At 40.2% G+C, this 20,622-nt stretch overlaps 1 protein-coding gene across 1 annotated transcript in view; it reads left to right on the top strand.

Moving 5' to 3' along the window:
* The window catches only part of CCDC80 (coiled-coil domain containing 80), a 35,478-nt gene extending 15,394 nt beyond the window's left edge, over positions 1-20,084 (top strand). The window contains exons 4-8 of the mRNA XM_070406190.1: positions 6,354-6,490; positions 8,507-8,655; positions 15,737-15,840; positions 18,582-18,662; positions 19,571-20,084. Coding sequence (XP_070262291.1) covers positions 6,354-6,490; positions 8,507-8,655; positions 15,737-15,840; positions 18,582-18,662; positions 19,571-19,917 — 818 coding nt within the window. The 3' untranslated portion in view covers positions 19,918-20,084. The remainder of the gene's footprint in view (positions 1-6,353; positions 6,491-8,506; positions 8,656-15,736; positions 15,841-18,581; positions 18,663-19,570) is intronic.
* Positions 20,085-20,622: the final 538 nt, after the last annotated feature.

Here is a 20,622-nt window from a genome sequence, read left to right as displayed (position 1 = left end):
CCCAGTCACTCCTCCTACAATGACTGATGGTAAGCAGGCAAACAACCACTCACAGAGTAAACTAGGAGCAAGCAGATCAACTACAAAGTCATTTGAATAGATCTGTTTCCAGTTAAAAGGAAGTAAATCCCATAGCTGGAGGCCAAGGTTATCCGAACTAAAATAACCTACCACTGACTGCTCAGCAGTCCTGGCAATACTCTTGAGATAAAAGCAGTTTCGCATCTGCTGACGTGTTGCTCTCCAGATTTATCCAAAGTACAACAGAGAGACCTTTGGCTCCCACTGACTTCTTGAATAAAATAGTCATATTTTAAATGCAGTGTTAGTGTGTTTCATTTATGTTATATGTTGCCCCAGGACATTATTAAGGTCTGATGGTGAATAGTGCAGCGTACTGAATGACATTTAAGAGACTGGAATGTCAAAGGAAAATAGATTTTACTACTCACAGGTTCCAGACAGGAAGCTGCAGCATGCTCTCAGGGCCACAGGAGAAACACCAGGTTTTGGTGGGGAAGCAGAAGCAAGAGTGAGGAGAGAGTCCAGGCCACAGTCTTTATTGGGGTTTCCATGGGAAAAAGCAAGGCAGGAAAGGATGAATAGTTTTACGTTGGTTAGTGTGAATGATTTCAGTGGGCTTTGGACTGTAGGGTTGGTCCCTAGTTGCCTAGTACCTGGTCCTGGAATGATTAAGGCAGAGAAATATTGTCTCCTGGGTTCCATGGGCTAGAGAAAGGGGTTAGGGCTCTGGATTGGTTCGTTTGCATTTCAAAGACCTGCTCCCTGGTTGGCCCTTTGCTATCTCTAAGAATTGGTTAGCCCAGAGAGGGACAGTTGCTCTCCAGGCTTTTAAAGGTGTCAAAACATGATAATACACAGAAAATTTAAATTTAAGTATATATATATGATTAATTCAATTTTAAGACCTCATACATGAAAACCCAAATTTTTAAAAAATGTATATATATATTCATTATATATATATATATATTATATGTTCTCTTAAATTGCACTGGATTGGCTGTGTTTGGGGCTCAAAAGATAAAGGAAGTGCAAGGATTTGATGGCGGGTTTTGTACACAGACCAGAATTGCTCATTTCTTTACTCTATCCCTCACTACCCTCTTCTTTCATGTGATATCTTTTTTAGGGGAAGTTTTCATGATTACCAAATCTGTCAAGTGCCTGTGTGTGCCAGGCTACAAAACTTAGAAGATGAGCTATGATCAAGACTCAGTTCCTCTTGTTGAGGTGCTCCTATCTAGTAGGATGATAGATGTGTAAATAATTGTTTACAGTGAAAGGTAATAGGCATCATTACAGAGGAATGTAAAAATGTGATGAGTGCGCAGGTGAAGTAAAGACAAGTTACCCAGCTAACCAGGAGTTCCCATGTGAACAAGGGCAAGGTTAGCACGCCAGAAAGGGAAGGCATGTTTCTGAAAATAGGGAGCAAGAGCATAATGTATGGAAGAAGAGTTAAGAGATAGCTAATTAAGATAGGCTGAGTCCAGGATTTAAATGGCCTGTATGCTATGCCAAGGATATGAATTTTATCTCTGCTGCTAGTGTGTGTAACAAGCACCCAGGAAACTTGTCAAAATGCAGTTTCCTGGGTCTCCCTACTAGTGATTCTGATCCCAGTGGTCTGGATCCAAGGATTCTAATTTTAATATGAACTCAAGGTTATTGTGATGAAGGTAAGACAGTAGGTCATACTTTGAAAAAGTGCTAGAGGAGATAGGGAACTTCCAAAGCAATGGCAGAGACTAAAGTAGTCCAGAGACATTGATGGCATGGTCTGCACTTAGGGGTGGGAGGGTGGGAGGAGGAGAAACCATGGATATTTCAGAGAAGAAACAGTCACAGTTGAAAACTTCAAACATAATGGCTGGGACAATTGGTGTTTAACAAGCTGTAATTGAAGCTGAATTTTTCTGCATGACGTTGCTACCTATGGTTAGACATAGAAGAGCGATAACTCTGCTATTACCTGAATTTGACCCCCGACTTTTGGAGTTGGAATTATTAAAAGATGGAAAACCAGACAAATGTCCCACATGCAGTGCCAGTCCTTACGAGGACACAGCAGAGTTCACTCTCGCCCTGTCCTTCCTCAGTGCTCTTAAGTCTGGGGCAGGCTGTGTGGAATGACCAAATTCCACCAAATGGTCTTGAATCTGTGAATCATTTCAACTGGATCAGAAGCAGATGGACAGTTTATGGGATGCTTCCCGACCAAATGTTTGCTTCTAAGCCATGCAACCCTTGACAAGGACTACAGAGTTTTGGCAAAACAAGAAGCTGCCAAATTGATGTTGCTTTCCCAGAGAACCTCTTGTTCACCCAGCCCTGATTTAGATGGAATGCAGACCATAGCAGAGAGCAGGCAGCTGGAGACAGGAGCTGGCCTCACATGTACCTTACTCAGAATTCAGCCAGCAGTGGACTCTGTCTTGCCACAGAGTTGCCACCACCCTAGTTGGATCCAGTGTCAATCAGTGCTTTTATTGCTTTTTGTTGGCATGTTCTCCTGCTCAGCCTTAACATTCATTTGGGATGTAGACAGTTCTGTAGTCTGGAAGTGCAGAATGGTTTATTTCTCATGTTCAGTCAAAACACTTCAGAAAATATTTTAGTTGAAAGGAGAAACCAGACCATGAAATTAGTTTCTTGCCACATCCTAGGAGAACAAAGTTTGCCTTAAAGGCCCTGGGTCCTTTCCATCCTGAGTGTGACATATTTTGGTAAAGTAGAAAGAGCGCTGGAAAGGAATGAGGTCATTTTATTTGAGTCCTAACCCGCACTCTGTTATTAACTAGTTTTGTGAATTTGAGCAAGTTGCTCCCTCCCTGGGATCTGTGACAGGTTGGTTTCCTGGGAAACAGATTGTGAGACTTTGAAATTTGCATGCAGGAAGTTAATGAGGAATATACCCAGGAACAATACCAATGAGGGATGGGGGATACTAGATGACAAAGGGAAAATTTGAATTGTAATGAGGTTGGCCCCTCAGAGTTGTTCACTTTAAGGTAAAGAGAACAGCTTTTATATCTACAGTCCCCTCCCCCTCCCCCACCTCCTCCCCTCCCCCTGCCCCCCCCACCCCCCCCCCACACACACACTGCATCAACCATTGAATATGGGCTGTCCCCTAGTATGGGTGTAACTTAGAACAAGGCAGCTATTTTTTTTAAGATGAGCACTTTTTAGAAGGACTCAGCTATTAACATTCACAGCAGACTTAGTCTGAAAGTAGGATCTGGACTGCACACTACAGCATGCACTACATACTGTTCCTTAGTTTCAACCTCAATAATGTGTCTGGGTTGAAAATGTCCATATCAGTTATCTAGTGCCACAATAAGGCTACATAATAAAGACCCACACACCTCACTGGCATACACCATTAAAATATTCATTTAGTTACAAGTTTGTAGGGTTTAGCTGACCCTTGCTTGGCTTGGCTAGGCTTGCTCGTGTATTTTCAGTCAGCTACAGGTTGGTTAGGTGATTCTGCTCATCTTGGCTGGGCTTGTATAAAGGCTAGGTGTCCACTGGGTGCCAGCTGATTTGGAATAGAACTGGCTGGGATGAGACCAGAGTAACTTGACTTATTCTCTAGAAGTCTGGTGTAGATATGTAATCATGGCAATGGTCAAGGCAAGAGCCATTCCAAATATGCAAACTCACTTCTAGCTTCTATTTGTGTTACTTGTGCTAACAAAGCAAGTCAGATGAGTTCAAAATCAAAAGACAGGAGAGTTCAGCCCATTCACCATAACAGCGAGCTGCAGTTACTGGGCAGAGTGTAGTAGATATAGGGAGGGGTGGTGACTTGGGACCATTTTTAAAATCTGCTATAATCTCCAACTTCCTTCTGTCTCAGCCACTCAATGGTTTTTGTGATTTTATCTGTTAGGTAAATGCTAATAGTCTACTTTTTATTCTGATTAGGAACTTGAACCCTGTCCAAGAATACTTATTTCTGAATCCAGCACCCAAAACAGAATCAGTTCAGTACACTAGAGACAAATATTTTGTTTAATGAACAAAAACAAAAATGAATGTGTGTTGGGAATTAAAAGTAGTAATTTCTAAGTTCGAGATAAAATCTGGTTTGTAAAATCTTAGAATCAGAAAAGAAATTGTTAAGGGCATTTTGAAAATCAATTTTTAAATGACATTTTTCTAGTTATTAATTATTTCTAATCACAAAGTAAAATATGTTCCATGTTAAAATGTAAATAATATAGCCATGCATAGAGTAAAGAATGAAAGTTTCTACCCTTCCTCTCCCCACTCTCTAGAGGCAACTGTAGGAGCAGAAAAATAATTTTCCTTCTAAGTTCTTAAGTCCAGATAATCAAAGTAACTAGAGACTGATTAACAGATAAAATGACCAAACTTATTACTTATGTACATACAAGGGTTCCATATAAACACAGGATCCAGGGACAAATTGAGCAGGTGTGGTTTGAGACTTCAAAGTGCAGGAAGGCAATTTACATGAAGATGGTAAGGCAAACTTTTGACAAACAAACTTTTGTTAGGCTAACTTTAACAAGGGGACCCAGAAAAGACTTTGATCAAGCAGGCCTAACTAGGTTCCTTCATTTCCATCACACCTAGTTTATATTAAACTATATTTATCTATGATGATATCTCCCTTCCTGGAGCAGGCCCTCTATCTAAATTCTTCAGGGAGAAGGTAAAAACTTCTTCCTGAGTCTCATTTCTTAAAAATAACCAGCTTAAAATAGTCAATATCACAAAAAAAAGGCATATTTTGGGATGACAAATTCGGCTTCTTCTCACAACCATTGTTAACAGCTGTATGTCCTGCTGGACCTTTTCCTATGCATATTCACATGTGGATGTAGTATCTTTTGTCTTGTTTCCTTTCAATGAAGAATAAAGTCATACTATACATTTTATTCTTCAACTAGGTTTTTTTACTCAATGAGGTATACCAATAATAAATAAAAAACAATAACACAAATCTAACAATTATTTTAAATTGATTAATGTTTCATGAATGAGAGCAAAATGTGCATCTAAAATAGTTTATAGGTATGAGGTCTATTATTTTTCATTTTGTAGACAGTGCTTGGCCCTCATGTAGGTTCCATGCCTTTGAACCACCTACATGAAGAACTGTTAGGATTTGGGAAGGAAAAGAGATTATTTCCTCTCTCATTTTGATCTACTTGGGAGAACTCAAGTTTCTTGTTTATATACTTTCAATGAAACTAATCAAATAAACAAAAGTAATAGTTAAATTATAATTGTCCCTTTAAAAAAATAAATACAAGAGTGATGGTCAATTGTACTCAAGCTATGTAATTTCAGTATCTGCAAAATTATGGTTGTTTCTACTGCACTACAATTCATTGGGTAGCAATGTTAACAATAAATGATAGATTCTCTTCACTAATATATCTATTAATCACATATTTGTTAAGTGTAATTTTTTACATTTTAAAAAAATACAGGGGATTATTTTGCAGATAAAAATTCTAGTAGAGTTGAAGGAAACACTGTGACTTGTATGGGAGAGAAGAAGTAAATAAAGCTGTCCTATCATTTACAAAAGGCTTCCCAGACATAGGAGTTGCCATGTTCATGCTTCCTATTAACCCAGTGGCACCTTCAGGAACCATTCTGAATTATAATAATTTATTTTTAAGACTTAATATTTGAAAAAAATAGATAATGGTTTAAACTCCCATGAGTTCAGTAACACTCTTCGTAAAATTCTATTCACTTGCAAAATTTGGATTATGAATAGCTTGACTTTTTTCTGGAGCAAAAATGAACTTGATACTAGGTTTGAACATAGACTTTTCCTTTTTCTCTATAGCAATGACATGGTTCACTGATTCCCAAAGTGATTCTATAATAAAAGGGAGAAACAGACCCAGATTTTAGACTTAAATAAATAGTAAAACTAAAATAAATTTTAAAATTAAATAAAACTTAAAAGTACCTGGTTTACTTCCCTGGTAAGTTAGGGTAAAGACTCATTCTGGGTGAGGTGGCAGTCTTCTTGCAGGGATGGCTCAGCAGTCTCTCATTTTGCTCCTAATGATTTACTTTAACCAAGGTGGGCAGAGATGGAGTTCGGTCATCTTTAGAAGAGTTATTTTCAAAATGAGTTTATTTATTCATTCATTTCTGTATTTATTCACTTTGTAAACTTTTATTTAAACCAAATGTTAGTCAAATATGTGCAACTAATGAAAGCTGTTCTAATTAACTCTGGATGGAGGCCCAGAGCTTCTACCCATTTGTTCCTATTGATTTCTATCTTGTCACACCATATTTATTTACATTTCCCTTGCTTTAAGATAATGAGAAACCCATGCAAGTGGTGGATGATGAGGACTTGGTAGACCAGCATCTCATCAGCGAGCTGAGGAGAGAGTATGGAATGACCTATGATGACTTCTTCATGGTGCTAACAGATGTGGACCTCAGAGTCAAGGTATGGGTTCCTGATTTGGATAATGTGGAGCCATTCCTTACAACAGCAACTCTGAATTTTTTTTGTCACTGAGTCTAATAGATATGAGTGAACACAAATCCTATATAATAAAAGCCTAATATGCTAAGTGTCTGGTCGACCAGTGGGCCATTCAACCAATCAAAGCATAATATGCTAATGAGATGCTAAGGCTGCTCAACCGCTTGCTATGATGTGCACTGACCACCAAGGGGAAGACGCTCCAATCAGTAGGTGAGCTTGCTGCTGGAGTTGGGCTGATCAGGACTAAGCGAGATGGGCAGGACACACCCTGGAGCCCTCCCTCAGTCCCTCCCCAGCCCCAATAATGCACTGGTGGGGTCCCTTGGCCTGGCCTGCAACCTGTCACAAGCCAGGACTCCTCGGGGGATGTCAGAGAGCCGGTTTTGGTCCGATCCCACAGGCCAGGCTAAGGGACCCCACTGGTGCATGAATTTGTGCACTGGGCCTCTAGTTATTTTATAAATGGGAAAATTTTGAAATGGTCCAAATAGTCCATGTTGGTCTATAGAATTTGTGCCCAGAAATATGGTCTCTGAAAAAGACTGGGTTGGATGACCCCCTATGCCTCACTTATTTCACTCAGACTAAATTCTTCTGTAACATCAATGTCTTGCATTCATTAGACACTTGTTGAATAGCCATGGTGTGCCAGGCCCTGGGGATAAAGATAAAGAGTATTTGGCCTCTGCCTTCAAGACAACCAGATTTGACATAGGTCTACTTAGGAAGGACCTACAAGTTTAACTCCTGATCGAATATGGACAAGACAGTCAGATTTTACACCTACTTTGTTCATATGCTTGGGTACAAAGGTTCTGAACTATGAAGAATCATTTTTAAAAATAACAAAAATAGCTAACTTTGTTGAGTGCTTTCCTTATGCCAGGCACTCACCTTAACTATTGATAACCTTTATCTTACATATCTAAGATAAAAAACAAGAATTACTTTTATTTCACAGAGGAATAAACAGAGGTCCAGGTTGGTAAAGTATCTTGCACAAGTCACCCAGTTAGCATTGGACTTCATATCCATACAGACTTGCTCCAGAGTCCACTGTTCTAGCCATTCAAGTGTACTGAGAGTATATCATGCTTATGTGAAAATCATCAGGAAAAAGTCTGCCTGGGCTATTCGTATAGCTGACTCAACCTGCAGTATTTTTCTGGATCTAGAAAGAGGTCCCTTCATTAATTCTTCCTGTACTTGTGCAGCTGACCTCTAATCTTAGATAATCCCTAAGGTTTCTGCCAGCTTTCACATCCTCTGGTTGACCTCATTTCCCACTGAGAGCCTATATAGCTACAGGCCATGTCCTTAATGTATGCTGTTTATGCTCAGCCAGCCTCCAAATCCATCTTAGGTTGCTGTTGTAAGTCCAGACAAGAATGATCCAGCAAATTTAATTTTATTATCCTTGAATTGTATCCCAATTCTTTTCTGAGAATACATAAGAAAACGACCTAATTTTAAGTGATGGTCACTCAATAAAATAATCTCTGGGAATCATAAAGAGTCTATGCAGATTCCTAATGGCCAAATAACAGGTCCACTTCTGGTAGACAATTACCCTTATTGCTCAGGTAGAATAGTGTAACATGTTATTCCATTTCTGTGTTAGATATAGCATTTCTCACTTCCTCGTCAGTTGTGTAGTGAACAGGAACCAGTTTAGTCCCAGAAGTAGGGAAGTGAACTTAGGATATGTGTGGTGAAGGAGGCATGGACCCTTTCCAATAAAAGGAGTGCAGTTGAGAAGCAATCCTCATAAAAGATAAGCGGCGGTTGTCTCATGGATTCTGAAGTTCATAACATCAGCAGTGGTACTATTACAGGAGAGAGTTTCTAAGGCACTGAGCCCTCCAGGCTCTGATTTTTTCAGAGTTCCCTTGAGTTCTCCTGGGCTCCCTATTCTCTGAGCAGAGGGAAGAAACACGCTTATACATGATATACTTTCTACTCTTTCTTAAACAGCAATACTATGAGGTGCCTATAGCAATGAAGTCTGTGTTTGATCTGATCGATACTTTCCAGTCCCGAATCAAAGACATGGAAAAACAGAAGAAGGAGGGCATTGTTTGCAAGGAAGACAAGAAGCAGTCACTGGAGAACTTCCTATCCAGGTACATCACCTTTGGAGTTTTCGAGGAGGCAGGCGGGAATGTGTTCTGGGTGAGCTAATGAAAACACCCGGGAAGCACAGAGCAGACGTGTGCAGAGAGCGACCTTCCCTGGTGAAAGGTCTGTCTGCTTCCCAGCCATCTGGCTACTGGGCTTAGTCTTTGCCTTGTCGAAAGTAGCTCTGGTCACAAGGCTGGCTGGGGTCAGCTGCAAGCTTGAATGGTGATTTAATGGCTTTGGATAAATCTTTTCTGCTCCTTTTTTGGGCACAAAATACAGAATTCTGCCCTGTGAGGGTTACTTTATTCAGTCAGTGAATTTGGAGGGCTTTGTATACAACAATTGTATTTTACATATTTATTTATTAGGCCCCTTCTAGTTTCAAACAGGATTTGGAACATTGTGCTTGATTTTCTGTTTCCTTCCAACTCTGCAGAGAAAACAAAAGCCCTACCAGGACCTCAGAAGGAGCAATCTTCTTGACTCAGCTCCCTGGTTCCCCGGGGAGGGCTGTTTATTGCAAACTGTTGTAGGGAAGCTCTTTTCTGTACACAGAGAAAAGAATGTAAAAAAAAATCTCTTCATGTTGTTCCTTCCCTACCCCTTCCTGCATGTTGGATAAAAATTCTATAGGGCCTTTGGGGCCCTAGGAGGTACAAAGCTGCACCAATTCCACCTACAACAAGTAGGCTCGCCCAAACTGAATCGTGTGGCTGAGGGGCTCATGAAATGGAGCAAGCCTTTGCTTGGAGGATCGGTGTTAACTGTGTTTCACTCCAGGCAGAACTTCCTAACTTGTATCTATAAAGCACATTCTCCATAAGCAAGTCAGAGAATCAAGAATTCTATGATGTGTAAATGATAATCTGACTTCCTCTAGACTCAGGAAGCGTGGGCCTCTTAGGAGATAACCTCATGATGTGTAAAGAGCATAGGACTTAACATTCATCTAAGTTTTGGATCTGCCATTTATTAGCTATTTTGCCCCTATGTTTCTTAATTAAAAATCTCTTAGGGACAAATGAGAATAAAAATAGTAAGTAGCCCTACATCTATCCCAAGATTGCTGTGATCACTTCCTGTATGCTCACCTCTGTGTCAAGCACTTCACCTTCTTTTGTGGGTTTAGTCTTCACAATGATCCAGTGATCTAAATACTATAACTATTGTCATGTTGCAGATTAAACATCATGGAGAGTAAGTAACTTTCTCTTCATCACTCAGCTAGTGTCAGCTCTAGGACTCCGTGGCCCCAGGATAACCTGGCTACCAAAGTCCACATTCTTATCTGATACTCCTTTTGAAAATATGAAATGAATGATTTTTAGTCTTGAACCCAGAGGCCCAGAGTTTGAAGTGAAAGAAGATCATCCTAAAACCACAGGATTTCAAAGCTAAAAGGAATCTGAGGTTCTTCCTTCACCCAGATTTTCAGTGCAGTGCAAGGACCTGGAATGGAGATGGCAAGTGCATGCCTCCACAGGACCAGACACTCAATTCAGCCTTCATGCCACTCTCTCAGCTGAGAAAAGGCTCTAGGAATCCATAGGCAAATGGCTTCTTGTTCAGTCCTGGAGCCACTGAAACATCAGCTTCTGATCCCAGGTCATCCCTCTAGATGGCAGTGACTTAGAAGAAGAAGAATAAGAGCTTACAGTTGTTCTCAAGGAGTTTTTTAAAAAGTATATTTTCCTTTTCTTTCCATTTCTCTTTCCTTCCTTCCTTCCTTCCTTCCTTCCTTCCTTCCTTCCTTCCTTCCTTTCTTCCTTCCTTCCTCTTTCCTTCCTTTTTTCCTTGTAGAAAAGATTCTTTAAAAGTTTGCTTTTAATCTTAGTTCTCCCTTAAACATTTAAGTTAGACTTTTAAGTCTCATAATCTATATATATAAAAGCCAAATATGCAAATTGTCCCCTCGGGAGTTCGACCGGGAGACCAGGAGTTTGACCGGGAGACTGGGAGTTCAATCACTCTCTATGATGTGCGCTGACCACCAGGGGGCGGTGTGGAATGATGGAAGACCTCAGCTGGCAGCCAGAAGGCCCTGATCAGCCCTGATCGCTGGCCAGGTTTAGGACTCTACCCGTGCACAAATTTCGTGCATTGGGCATCTAGTTCTATTTATAATTTAGGAAATTTTACCTACAGTTTTAAGGGGCTTTGATAATGTTTGACCTTGCTTAAAAACTCAGATATTAAACAACTTCATTATTTCAGATATTTCACATTTAACATATTTATTTTAATTTCTTGAAATAAACAAAGAATTTCTGAGAACTTAAATGACCCATAAGTTTAATAAGCTAATCTTGTAAACACAGTGAATCTGAAGTTCTCTCATATGTTCCAATAACTGTATACACTTAGTGAGATTTCCACTTAAAACCATACATTTACAACTATTACTCAATTACACATTCTACTTTTGAATTTTAAGGATGTCATTTTATTAAGTCAAATTATCTTAAGTTTCACAAGAACATAAATTATATAAAGAAAACCAGGATCTTCTTAGAAATATACATTATTTTATGACTTTGATTCTTTGAAAACATTCTCTTTTTAATTCTAAATCAGGACTAAAAGATGCATACTTTCTGAACCATCCTAGTAAACTCAGGTTGCCCAACCTCTAAAACAGACAGTTATCACAGATGTTATTTATAACCAAGGATTTGGGCCAGCCATGACACTATCAGCTGCAGATATCATGAGGTCTTCTTCTTACCATCCCTAGGAAGAATGTTTTTTTATAATCACTGTGTCATGGGTTTTAAACCTGAAAAGGAAATCTGACATTATCTCAATCTTTTTTTCCACTCACAATCTTGCAATGCTCATCCACATTGGTCACCTATTTGAATTAGTTTTGTCTTTGATTTTTAAGACTTATACATACATTTTGTATCTAAAGTCTTTTGAGCTATATGGGGTCCTACAGTCTGTAATTATATTTTCTTTATAATGTAAGTGCCCTGTGGGCTCTTATATTTATTACTATTTCAGGAACGTACATTTCTTATGGATATTCAGAATGATATATGATCATAATTTGAATATTCTGTGGGTGTACATGACTGTGGTCACAACTTAGAAATCATTGTGCTGATCATTATCATTGGTCTTAAAAATTAAAGTTCAATAGTATATTACTTAAAGGCATGAGAAAGATAGCCCAGAGTTCAATTTCTGGTTTCTCCACTTATTAGTTGGGTGATCTTGGGCTGATTATTTAACCTCTTGTGTTTTAGTTTTCTCATTTAAAAATGAGGGTAATAAGTGTATCTATTCTTAAGGTTGTTATAAAAGGTAAAATCAATACTAAAGGTAATGATGGCCCAGAATCTAGCACAAAGTGAACAATCAATAAATGCAAGCTATTAGTAGTATTAGGACCAGTTAGTTAGCTCCTAGTAAGAGAATTTTATCATCAAGAGAGAGGTGAGGAGAGGTGAGAAAAGGAGATTTAGCAAATACCTCAGTATTAAAACCCAGGCGAAGAGAACTGAAAAAAAAAAAAATTTTAACTAAAAGTTACATAAATAAATCAGTATCCAAATGGGAATTTTCCTTCAGATTTGCTGAGTTGTTGGTGGGTCTATAAAGCCTGGTTTCAGCTGACCAGACTCTAAGCCAGTCTAACCTTTAGCGACACTAATTTGGTTCAGTCTATAATTACTTTTCTCTGACACAGAAGCCCCAAAGAGTGGGCAAATGCACACTAATTTTGGTTAAGAGAAGCAAACACATCCATAGCTCATATAATTTTTATTTACTGAGAAGCTAAAGTGACAGAAAAAACAAGTTGTCCAGAATAAGGATCTGGATGATGCACACACATCTCTTGTTACATCCTATGGGCGCTATTTCCTTCAGTGTCGAGTTGGGGGCTTTTATCTTCCTGTGAAGGGCTGTGGGAGAAGAAAAATCATTCCTTAGGGGAAATGACCTTCTCTTGGTGTGTCTGGGACACGGAGTCTCAGACCCCATTCCTCTACAATCAGGACAGCCGACAGCAGGGCCCACAGGTAAACAAGTCAAAATATACCTCACCCAAAATAGCTCCCTGCAGGACACCTTAGGCTCTGTGTGAGGCCAGGGTGGCTGGCCTGGTTTGGATGCTGGCTGGGTGGGGGCGCGGGGGGGACATCGCTGATCTGGCGTGTCTCCTAAGGAAGCAGGGAATGTGCAGGAGACCATGTTTGTGATCCGACAGCAGTCACTGGTCCTTTTCCCAGGAAACCTTGGACCGTCTCAGATGCTCCTCTCTGCTCTTCCATGCCAAACACATTCATCTCCCTATCCTCAGTGGAGATTTTAGTTTTTCTTTTCCTTTGAAGAAAAACAAGCAGAGGAAGCGAATGTAATGTCACAGCAAGCAATTCTTGGCGAGCCTTGCTCCAGGCATCTATTCAGAGGTTGTATTTCATCAGACTATCATTTTCTCTCATTCACCCAAACCACTATTCCCCCAAGAGGCCATTTTCTTTGGGTTGAAAACTCTCATGTTCACTCTGAGGCTAGAAGGGGCACAGGGAGAGAAGCAATGAATAAAATAAGCTGGCTTCCAGCTCCGTGAGTACACTCACAGCCCACAGTTGCCTACACTGGAGGCAGAAAGCAAAACCCCTTCTCCGGTGAAGGCGGAATTTGAGACAACTCCGTACTGTTGCCGCTTGGCTGCATAAGCTCTGCTCACGCTCTTTCCCTCCTCCCCTCTCAGGGACCCTGGCAGCACCAGCCAAGCATCAGGATCACTGAGGGTGGTAGGTGAGGGATACCAAGGCCTGGGAGCCAGATAAATCTGTATTTTGCTACCACCTCTTAGATTTACTAGCTAGGCAAGTTACTTCACTTCTCTAAGCTTCATTTTGTCATCTGTAAAATGGAGACAATACGTTGTGTGCTCACTGACTAACGAGGAACACATATGGTGTAGATGCAAGTGAGCTGTAAAATGATACAAACACAAGGGTTAGATCAGTTATCGTATGGTAGTGTGATAGACAATGTCCAAGGCCTGTTAATGGATACACTTTGACATATAGGAGCTGCAGGTGAAGACACCATCTATATCCATGTCATCACATGGGTAACTTACATTCCTGAGCTCTGGTTTAGTTCTTATAACACCTCTTTGAAGTAGATGCTTTTTTTTATTCTAGAGATAAGGAAAAACTGAGACTTAGATGAATTGAGAGATGTGCTTCAGGAACCCCAAAAGTAGCAGTGACAAAGGTTTCCTGGCTTTTCCCACTATCTACTGTGTTGGAGCTATAATAGCAAAAACAAGTTTACTATCCTAATATATAAAGAGCCAGGGTCTGTCACAACCTAAACATCTGGACGGACGACCGAACACCAGACTAGGGTCCCGGCTGGCACGGCAGGAGTCAGCCCTGGGTCCCGGACGCCTGTGGCGCGGAAGCAGGAGGGAGCTGTGGGCCCTGGCCACCCATGGTGTGGCAGTGTGAGGGAGCTGTGGGAATGTAGCCATGCTGCCATTAGACTGGCCTCTGGGTCCCTCCCCCCACCCACAGGCTCTAGGGAGCCAGAGCCATGCTGTGATCTGGGAATCTTGGTCCCTCCCCCCGCCCGCAGGCTCTGGGGAACTGAAGCCATGCTGCGATGGGACTGGACCCTACCTGAGGGGTCCCAGATTGTGAGAACATTTAGGCTGGGCTGAGAGACGCCCCCCAAGTGCACACATTTTCATGCACCGTGCCTCTAGTCCTATATAATAAAAAGGTAATATGCAAATTGACCCTAACAGCAGAATGACCAGGAATGACTGGTCGCTATAACACACACTGACCACCAGGGGACAGAAGCTCAACACAGTTGCTGCCCCTTCATGGTCAGTGCACTTTCACAGGGGGAGTGCCACTAAGTCAAAGCCGGCTCATGGCTGGCCAGTGCAGCGGCGGTGGCGGGAGCCTCTCCCACCTCAGCTGCAGCACTAAGGGTGTCCGTTAGTCGGACATCCCCCAAGGGCTCCCGGGCTGCCAGAGGTATGTCTATCTGTCAGTCAAACATCCCCTGAGGGGCCCCGGACTGCAAGAGGTTGCAGGCCGGGCTGAGGGACCCCTCGAGTGCACTAATTTTCATGCCTCTAGTATATTCTAAAATCCTATGGCTATAGGTTAAGTTCCATTCTAGTTCATAGGGGTATTTTATAAGTGTTGGTTCTTACTAATGGGATAGGGTACATTTTAGAACTGTGCTTGCTTCTGGAGAAACCATTAGACACTGAGGAAGGTAAATAAAACTTTGTTTTGCCAGGAATCCTCCTTGACCCTTTGAGCCACTTCCCCATTTTCCTTCTTCCTGTCACCTACTTAAAATTCAGTTCTCTTTTCCTATTCTATTTCCCGTTCATATAATTATTTCTTAACCCCCTCCAAGCCCTAGGGAACTCTACTTGAACTTGAATTTTCCTCAGTCCCCTTCTGATTCCTTTTTAAAAAAAATAGTTACTATTGAGAGTATTACAGATGTCCCAATTTTCCCCCATTGCCCCCCTCTATTCAGTTCCTGCCCCAGCCTAATCCTTCATCACCCTGTTCTCTGTGTCCATGGGTAATGTATATATGCAATGTAAGGTCTTTGATTAATCTCTTCCCGCTCCCCTTCCCTGCTTCCCTCTGAGATTCGTCAGTCTGTTCCATGTTTCCATGCCACTGGTCCTATTTTATTTGTCAGCTTATTTTGTTCATTAGATTCCACATAGAAGTGAGATCAGATTCCTTATTTCTGTTGCTACAATAGGACATACAATTTTGGCCAGTCCTCATTGCATCTGAGAGCTGTGTCTCTTCCTGAGTGACTTCATCAGGCATAGTGGCCAAACTCATGCCTGACATACCATGCAAATGCCACAGTAAGCAGACTGTGAAGTTACAACAGAAAAAGTACAAGAAATGTGCAAATGCAGTTTAATGGCTTTGAGGAGCTATGAGGCATTTCTGAGTCAGTGCTTTTTATTCTGGGCATAGGAAAATACCAACAGCCAAAGTGACCCTGCTTCATTGCACTATAACCTCTATTGTTCGAAGCAGTCATTGTGGCCTTGTGCTTCTTTTCCAGATTCCGATGGAGGAGGCGGTTGCTGGTGATCTCTGCTCCTAATGATGAAGACTGGGCCTATTCACAGCAGCTCTCGGCCCTCAGTGGTCAGGCATGCAATTTTGGTGAGTGGGAAGCCTCGTCATCTCTGCCTTCCCACACCACTCTCTTCCTGCTCAACTCTAAAATGAAACATAGAAGCTTAGCTCATTCAAATGTTCCCCAGTCCAGACTGTAGATTCCCAGACACTTACTCAGTTATATTGAGTATAAAGTTGCTTTCAGACTGGAGCCTTAGTCAACTGGGATCTATTTTTTTTTCCTCTTAATATTCTCCCCTCTCAGGTTCTTCATTAAAGTGTTTGAAAATACCAGCTGCTTTACTTTCAGTGATCTGTATTATGTCATATATATGTCTCAAGACTATATCTATCATCATTTACCTAAGTTATGATACTCATCAATTACTTAGGTAATTCTGGATACTTCACAAATTACATGTCTTTTGTACAACAGGAATGGTGTTAGGAATGAATGTATTAATTGAAGCACATTATACTAATTTGCCATTCCTTTAAAAGGGCACCAAGAGATCTGTTAAACAGAACCTTATTTTTAAGACAAGCAGGTAATAGAGAACTTTCTTTTTGTAGTGAATTGCCCAGTGTTTTGAAAATTAATGTGTGTGTGTGTGTGTTTTACCAAACATTATTATTCTAGTGATCTGATACAGCTAATATCATTTTGAATGTGGATATTTAGAAGGGAAAATGCATAGTACATAGAACCACGGAGATAATGGCAATTCCAAAAGTTGAAATCACAACTCAAGGCTCATTTAAGATATACTTCTGCAGAGAAAGAATTTTTGAGTTCTGGGTGTGGGGAAGTAGCAGGAGCCACTGTTTTAAAAAAATTATTATTGGAATCAGCATTATTTTTAGTCTTCTGTTAGGAAGGGAAATCATTTGTTATACAACTGTACTTGATTTATTAAAGGGGCAGGGGTGAATTTTATAAAGCAGTAACAGAGCCTGGATCCTTGCTATGTACCAGTTAACTGTAAATTAACTGGTAACTATAAATACATTTCAGTTTTTATTTATGCTCCTATTATCATGGTTAAAATTTAAGACTTTATATCAACATATTTAAGATTTGATTGTGACACTATTCTTAAGCATATTTTAAATTATTTATAGCTACCACTGGTGCTAGAAAACAGAAGTTCCTAGAGTAGTTAATGACCCTTCACAATAAGAATATAAATAAAATCATGACTTGTTAATTTTCTAAAGACATCTTTGCTGCAGCTATTAGGTGATGGGGTTTTTTGTTTGTTTGTTTGTTTTTTGTTAATCCTCCACCCTAGGAGATATATATATATATATTATTGATTTTTTTTTTTTTTTACAGAGAGGAAGGGAGAGGGATAGAGAGTTAGAAACATTGATGAGAGAGAAACATCGATCAGCTGCCTCCTGCACACCTCCTACTGGGATGTGCCCGCAACCAAGGTACATGCCCTTGACCGGAATCGAACCTAGGACCTTTCAGTCCACAGGCCGATGCTCTATCCACTGAGCCTAACTGGTTAGGGCCCTAGGATATTTTCCATTGATTTTTAGAGAGTGAAAGGGAGCGGAAGAGAGAGAGAGAAACATCGATGTGTGAGAGATAAATCAATTGATTGCCTCCCGAATGCGCCCTGACCAGGTAGCGCCAGGGATGGAGCCTGCATCCAAGGTACGTGCCCTTGAATGAAATCAAACCCAGGACCCTTCAGTCTGAAGGCCAATGCTCTAACCACGGAGCCAAACTGGCTGGTGTTTTTAACCTCTGCACATAGAGCCTAAGTCACATTACTGTAGGCAAACTCTTGTTTACAATATACAGGAACAACTCATGTGTTTCAGGAATAAATTCATGATCTTCCCTTCTGGAAACACAAGTCAACAACACATAGAACAGAATGTTTTACTTTTCTGAGGAGAGTAAAGACCACAAAAACTTTTTTGAAATAATACTTTGCTTTAAGCTCCTTCTTAAAAGAGACCTCCCAAAGCTGCTTTCAGTTTTCTCCCCTGGACAATAAACACCGACAGTACTCATATTATTAGCCCCAGGTTATTACCCTGACTAGGCTGGAACCTTGTCTAAGCCATGAGATCTGGAGAGAAGGAATTGGCAGCCGCCTGGCCCTCCTGTTTCTTTCTCCTGAGTCCCTCCATGTGTGCTTCATCTTCAAAAGAATTCCAGTGAGCTGCCAAGGCGTGACCTCTCCTTCCTGAAACTTTAGCTGAGGGTGGGAAGCAGGCTGTGCTTGCCTAAGTGTGACCTACCCTTTGAATCCTCTAAATAAGTGATAAGAACCTGCCTTTTAAACCACAAACTTTATTCGGGGAAGCCAGAATTATTTCTTTAACAATCACAATGGATAAGGTCTCCAGTCTTTTTTCTGAAAGCAATCCATGTACATGTAAGTTTATGTGACTTTTTTTCAGAACACTAATCAGTTTAGATGATCTTAGATATTTTAATGTTCTGATGACTTCATTTTAGTTTTGTCATTTAATAAAGTCAGAGTCACAGTTTTAGAGCAAATTCTTCTATTTTAATATAAAAAAACCAACACCCCCCCCAAAGCAAACAACATCTGATGCTGTTAATTCTCAAAATCTACAATTGTAGAAGTATTTAAGTATTTTCTTATGGAATAATTTAAAATAGATTATTCTACCTAATCAGGTTATGTTCTATATTCTTTTTAAACTTAGAGATTTTAATGGTCAGACACTGGTGTTTGGAATTAAAAGATGATTTAGAGTCCTTTTCCCTAATTCTATGGCTTTCTTTTTTCTCTCAGGTCTGCGCCACATAACCATTCTGAAGCTTTTAGGCACTGGAGAGGAAATTGGGGGCGTCTTAGAACTATTCCCGATTAATGGTATAGTGTTGTTATTTTATAACAATTAAATTATATTGAATTTTATGCAAACAGTGCATATAAGGGTGTGTGTGTGTGTGTGTGTGTACACGTACGTGCACGTGCATGCCCACACAGAATGTGGAGTGAAAAAACTAACATTGTTTTCAATGTAAAATTACTCATAAATGATAGTAAAACTATTTACTTTATTAACTAGTAATATTTGACTGGTTTACAAAGCATTTTCATCTATGTTATCTCATTTAATCCTCCCAATGGTACTATGAGGCCCATGGGTTATATCTTATTGATTCTCTTTCAACAGATGAAGAGATATACTAAAAGGCTCCCAGAAGCTGAAAGAAAATGACTAGCGACTAAAGATTTCAGAAGGCATATCCAGTCTTTCCTTCCAAGATCATGCTCTTTACATGAGAAAATGTGTATGAAATCCAGGCACAATGCTTGATAGTGTCAATCACAATAGTTCAAATACATTTACCCAATGCTTACATGATTGGTGTTTTTCACCTTTGACAATAAAATAAGCTTTTTTAAAATACAGACAACAGCATCAAAAGAAAAACTGTAATTGCAAAGAACTAACTGAGCTAATTGGAAATAAACTTAGAAATGCAAACAATATAATCTTCATTAATCACAAATCTTAAATAAATTGATCTTGCAAGGATTAAATTAAGGGACTGGTTTTATATTTTTAACATTCCTATAAAGGGGACATCATGTGCACAGCAGGGACATTTAATTTCTAGTAGGAAATAAACCCAGCAAACTTCTTTAATTGAATCTTGAGCTAAAGAGAATAGATCATGGGTCCTTTCTTCATTCTCACAGTGATTTCTTCTCACTTTGTTTTCCTGAGTGCTCTCTTTAATCCACTAATAATTTTTCCAATTCTATTCTAGGGAGCTCTGTTGTTGAGCGAGAAGATGTACCAGCCCATTTGGTGAAAGACATACGTAACTATTTTCAAGTAAGCCCTGAATACTTCTCCATGCTTCTAGTTGGAAAAGATGGAAATGTAAAATCCTGGTATCCTTCCCCAATGTGGTCCATGGTGATCGTGTATGATTTAATTGATTCGATGCAACTCCGGAGACAGGAAATGGCCATTCAGCAGTCACTGGGGATGCGCTGCCCGGAAGATGAGTATGCAGGCTACGGTTACCATAGTTACCACCAAGGATACCAGGATGGTTACCAGGACGACTACCGTCACCATGAGAGTTACCACCATGGATACCCTTATTGAACAGAAATATGTAACCTTAGCCCCAGTCAGTTTCCCCTTCATCTGTTAAAGCCACATGTGGCCAGCTACGTAAAGGAGTTCTGCCTACATTCCACACTGCCCACTACATTCCCTTCCTTTTTCTTTCTGTGTTCTTCCAAGATTAAATAATAGCAAACCTTGGTCTACTCATGAGTTGTTATTGAAGCCTTAAGTCATAAAGACATTTGAAATAAGTATTTGTTTTTCTAACTGGAGGGGATCTGGTGCTGAATAATAGTTACTGAAAATGGATATTTTACTTCTCTTACATGATGGACATGATTTGGAATACAAAATTCTATAGAATAAGTATTTATGTCTGTCTTCTACTTTTTTAGTATTCATTGGTAAGTGAAAACTATGATCAAGAAAATTAAAGATCACAGCACATATTTTCAGAACACATCTGAACAACTGGGGCAGACAGAAGGGATAGTTTCTTAACCTTTTTTGAAATCTCCACCTAGAAATGATTAAGATGGCTCTGCTTTCTTCATGGTGTTATTTTCTTTCATGAAGCCTGATCCCACAGGAGTCCATTGATACTGGCTACCAAACCAGAGAAGGCACCTAAACCAGCCTTCCTATTATTGCCACTTCCCGCTCTGTTGACGTCATCTTGAGTGTGAGATGGGGCAGAGACGAGGAATCCTTAAATCAGCAGCGGACTCTGACCCTGCTGCT

The sequence above is a fragment of the Myotis yumanensis genome, unplaced genomic scaffold (genome assembly GCF_028538775.1).
Source record: "Myotis yumanensis isolate MYYU_CA2020_CCGP unplaced genomic scaffold, mMyoYum1.0.hap1 SCAF_2, whole genome shotgun sequence".
Lineage (NCBI taxonomy): Eukaryota > Metazoa > Chordata > Mammalia > Chiroptera > Vespertilionidae > Myotis > Myotis yumanensis.
This window is presented reverse-complemented; position numbering and strand designations above follow the sequence as displayed.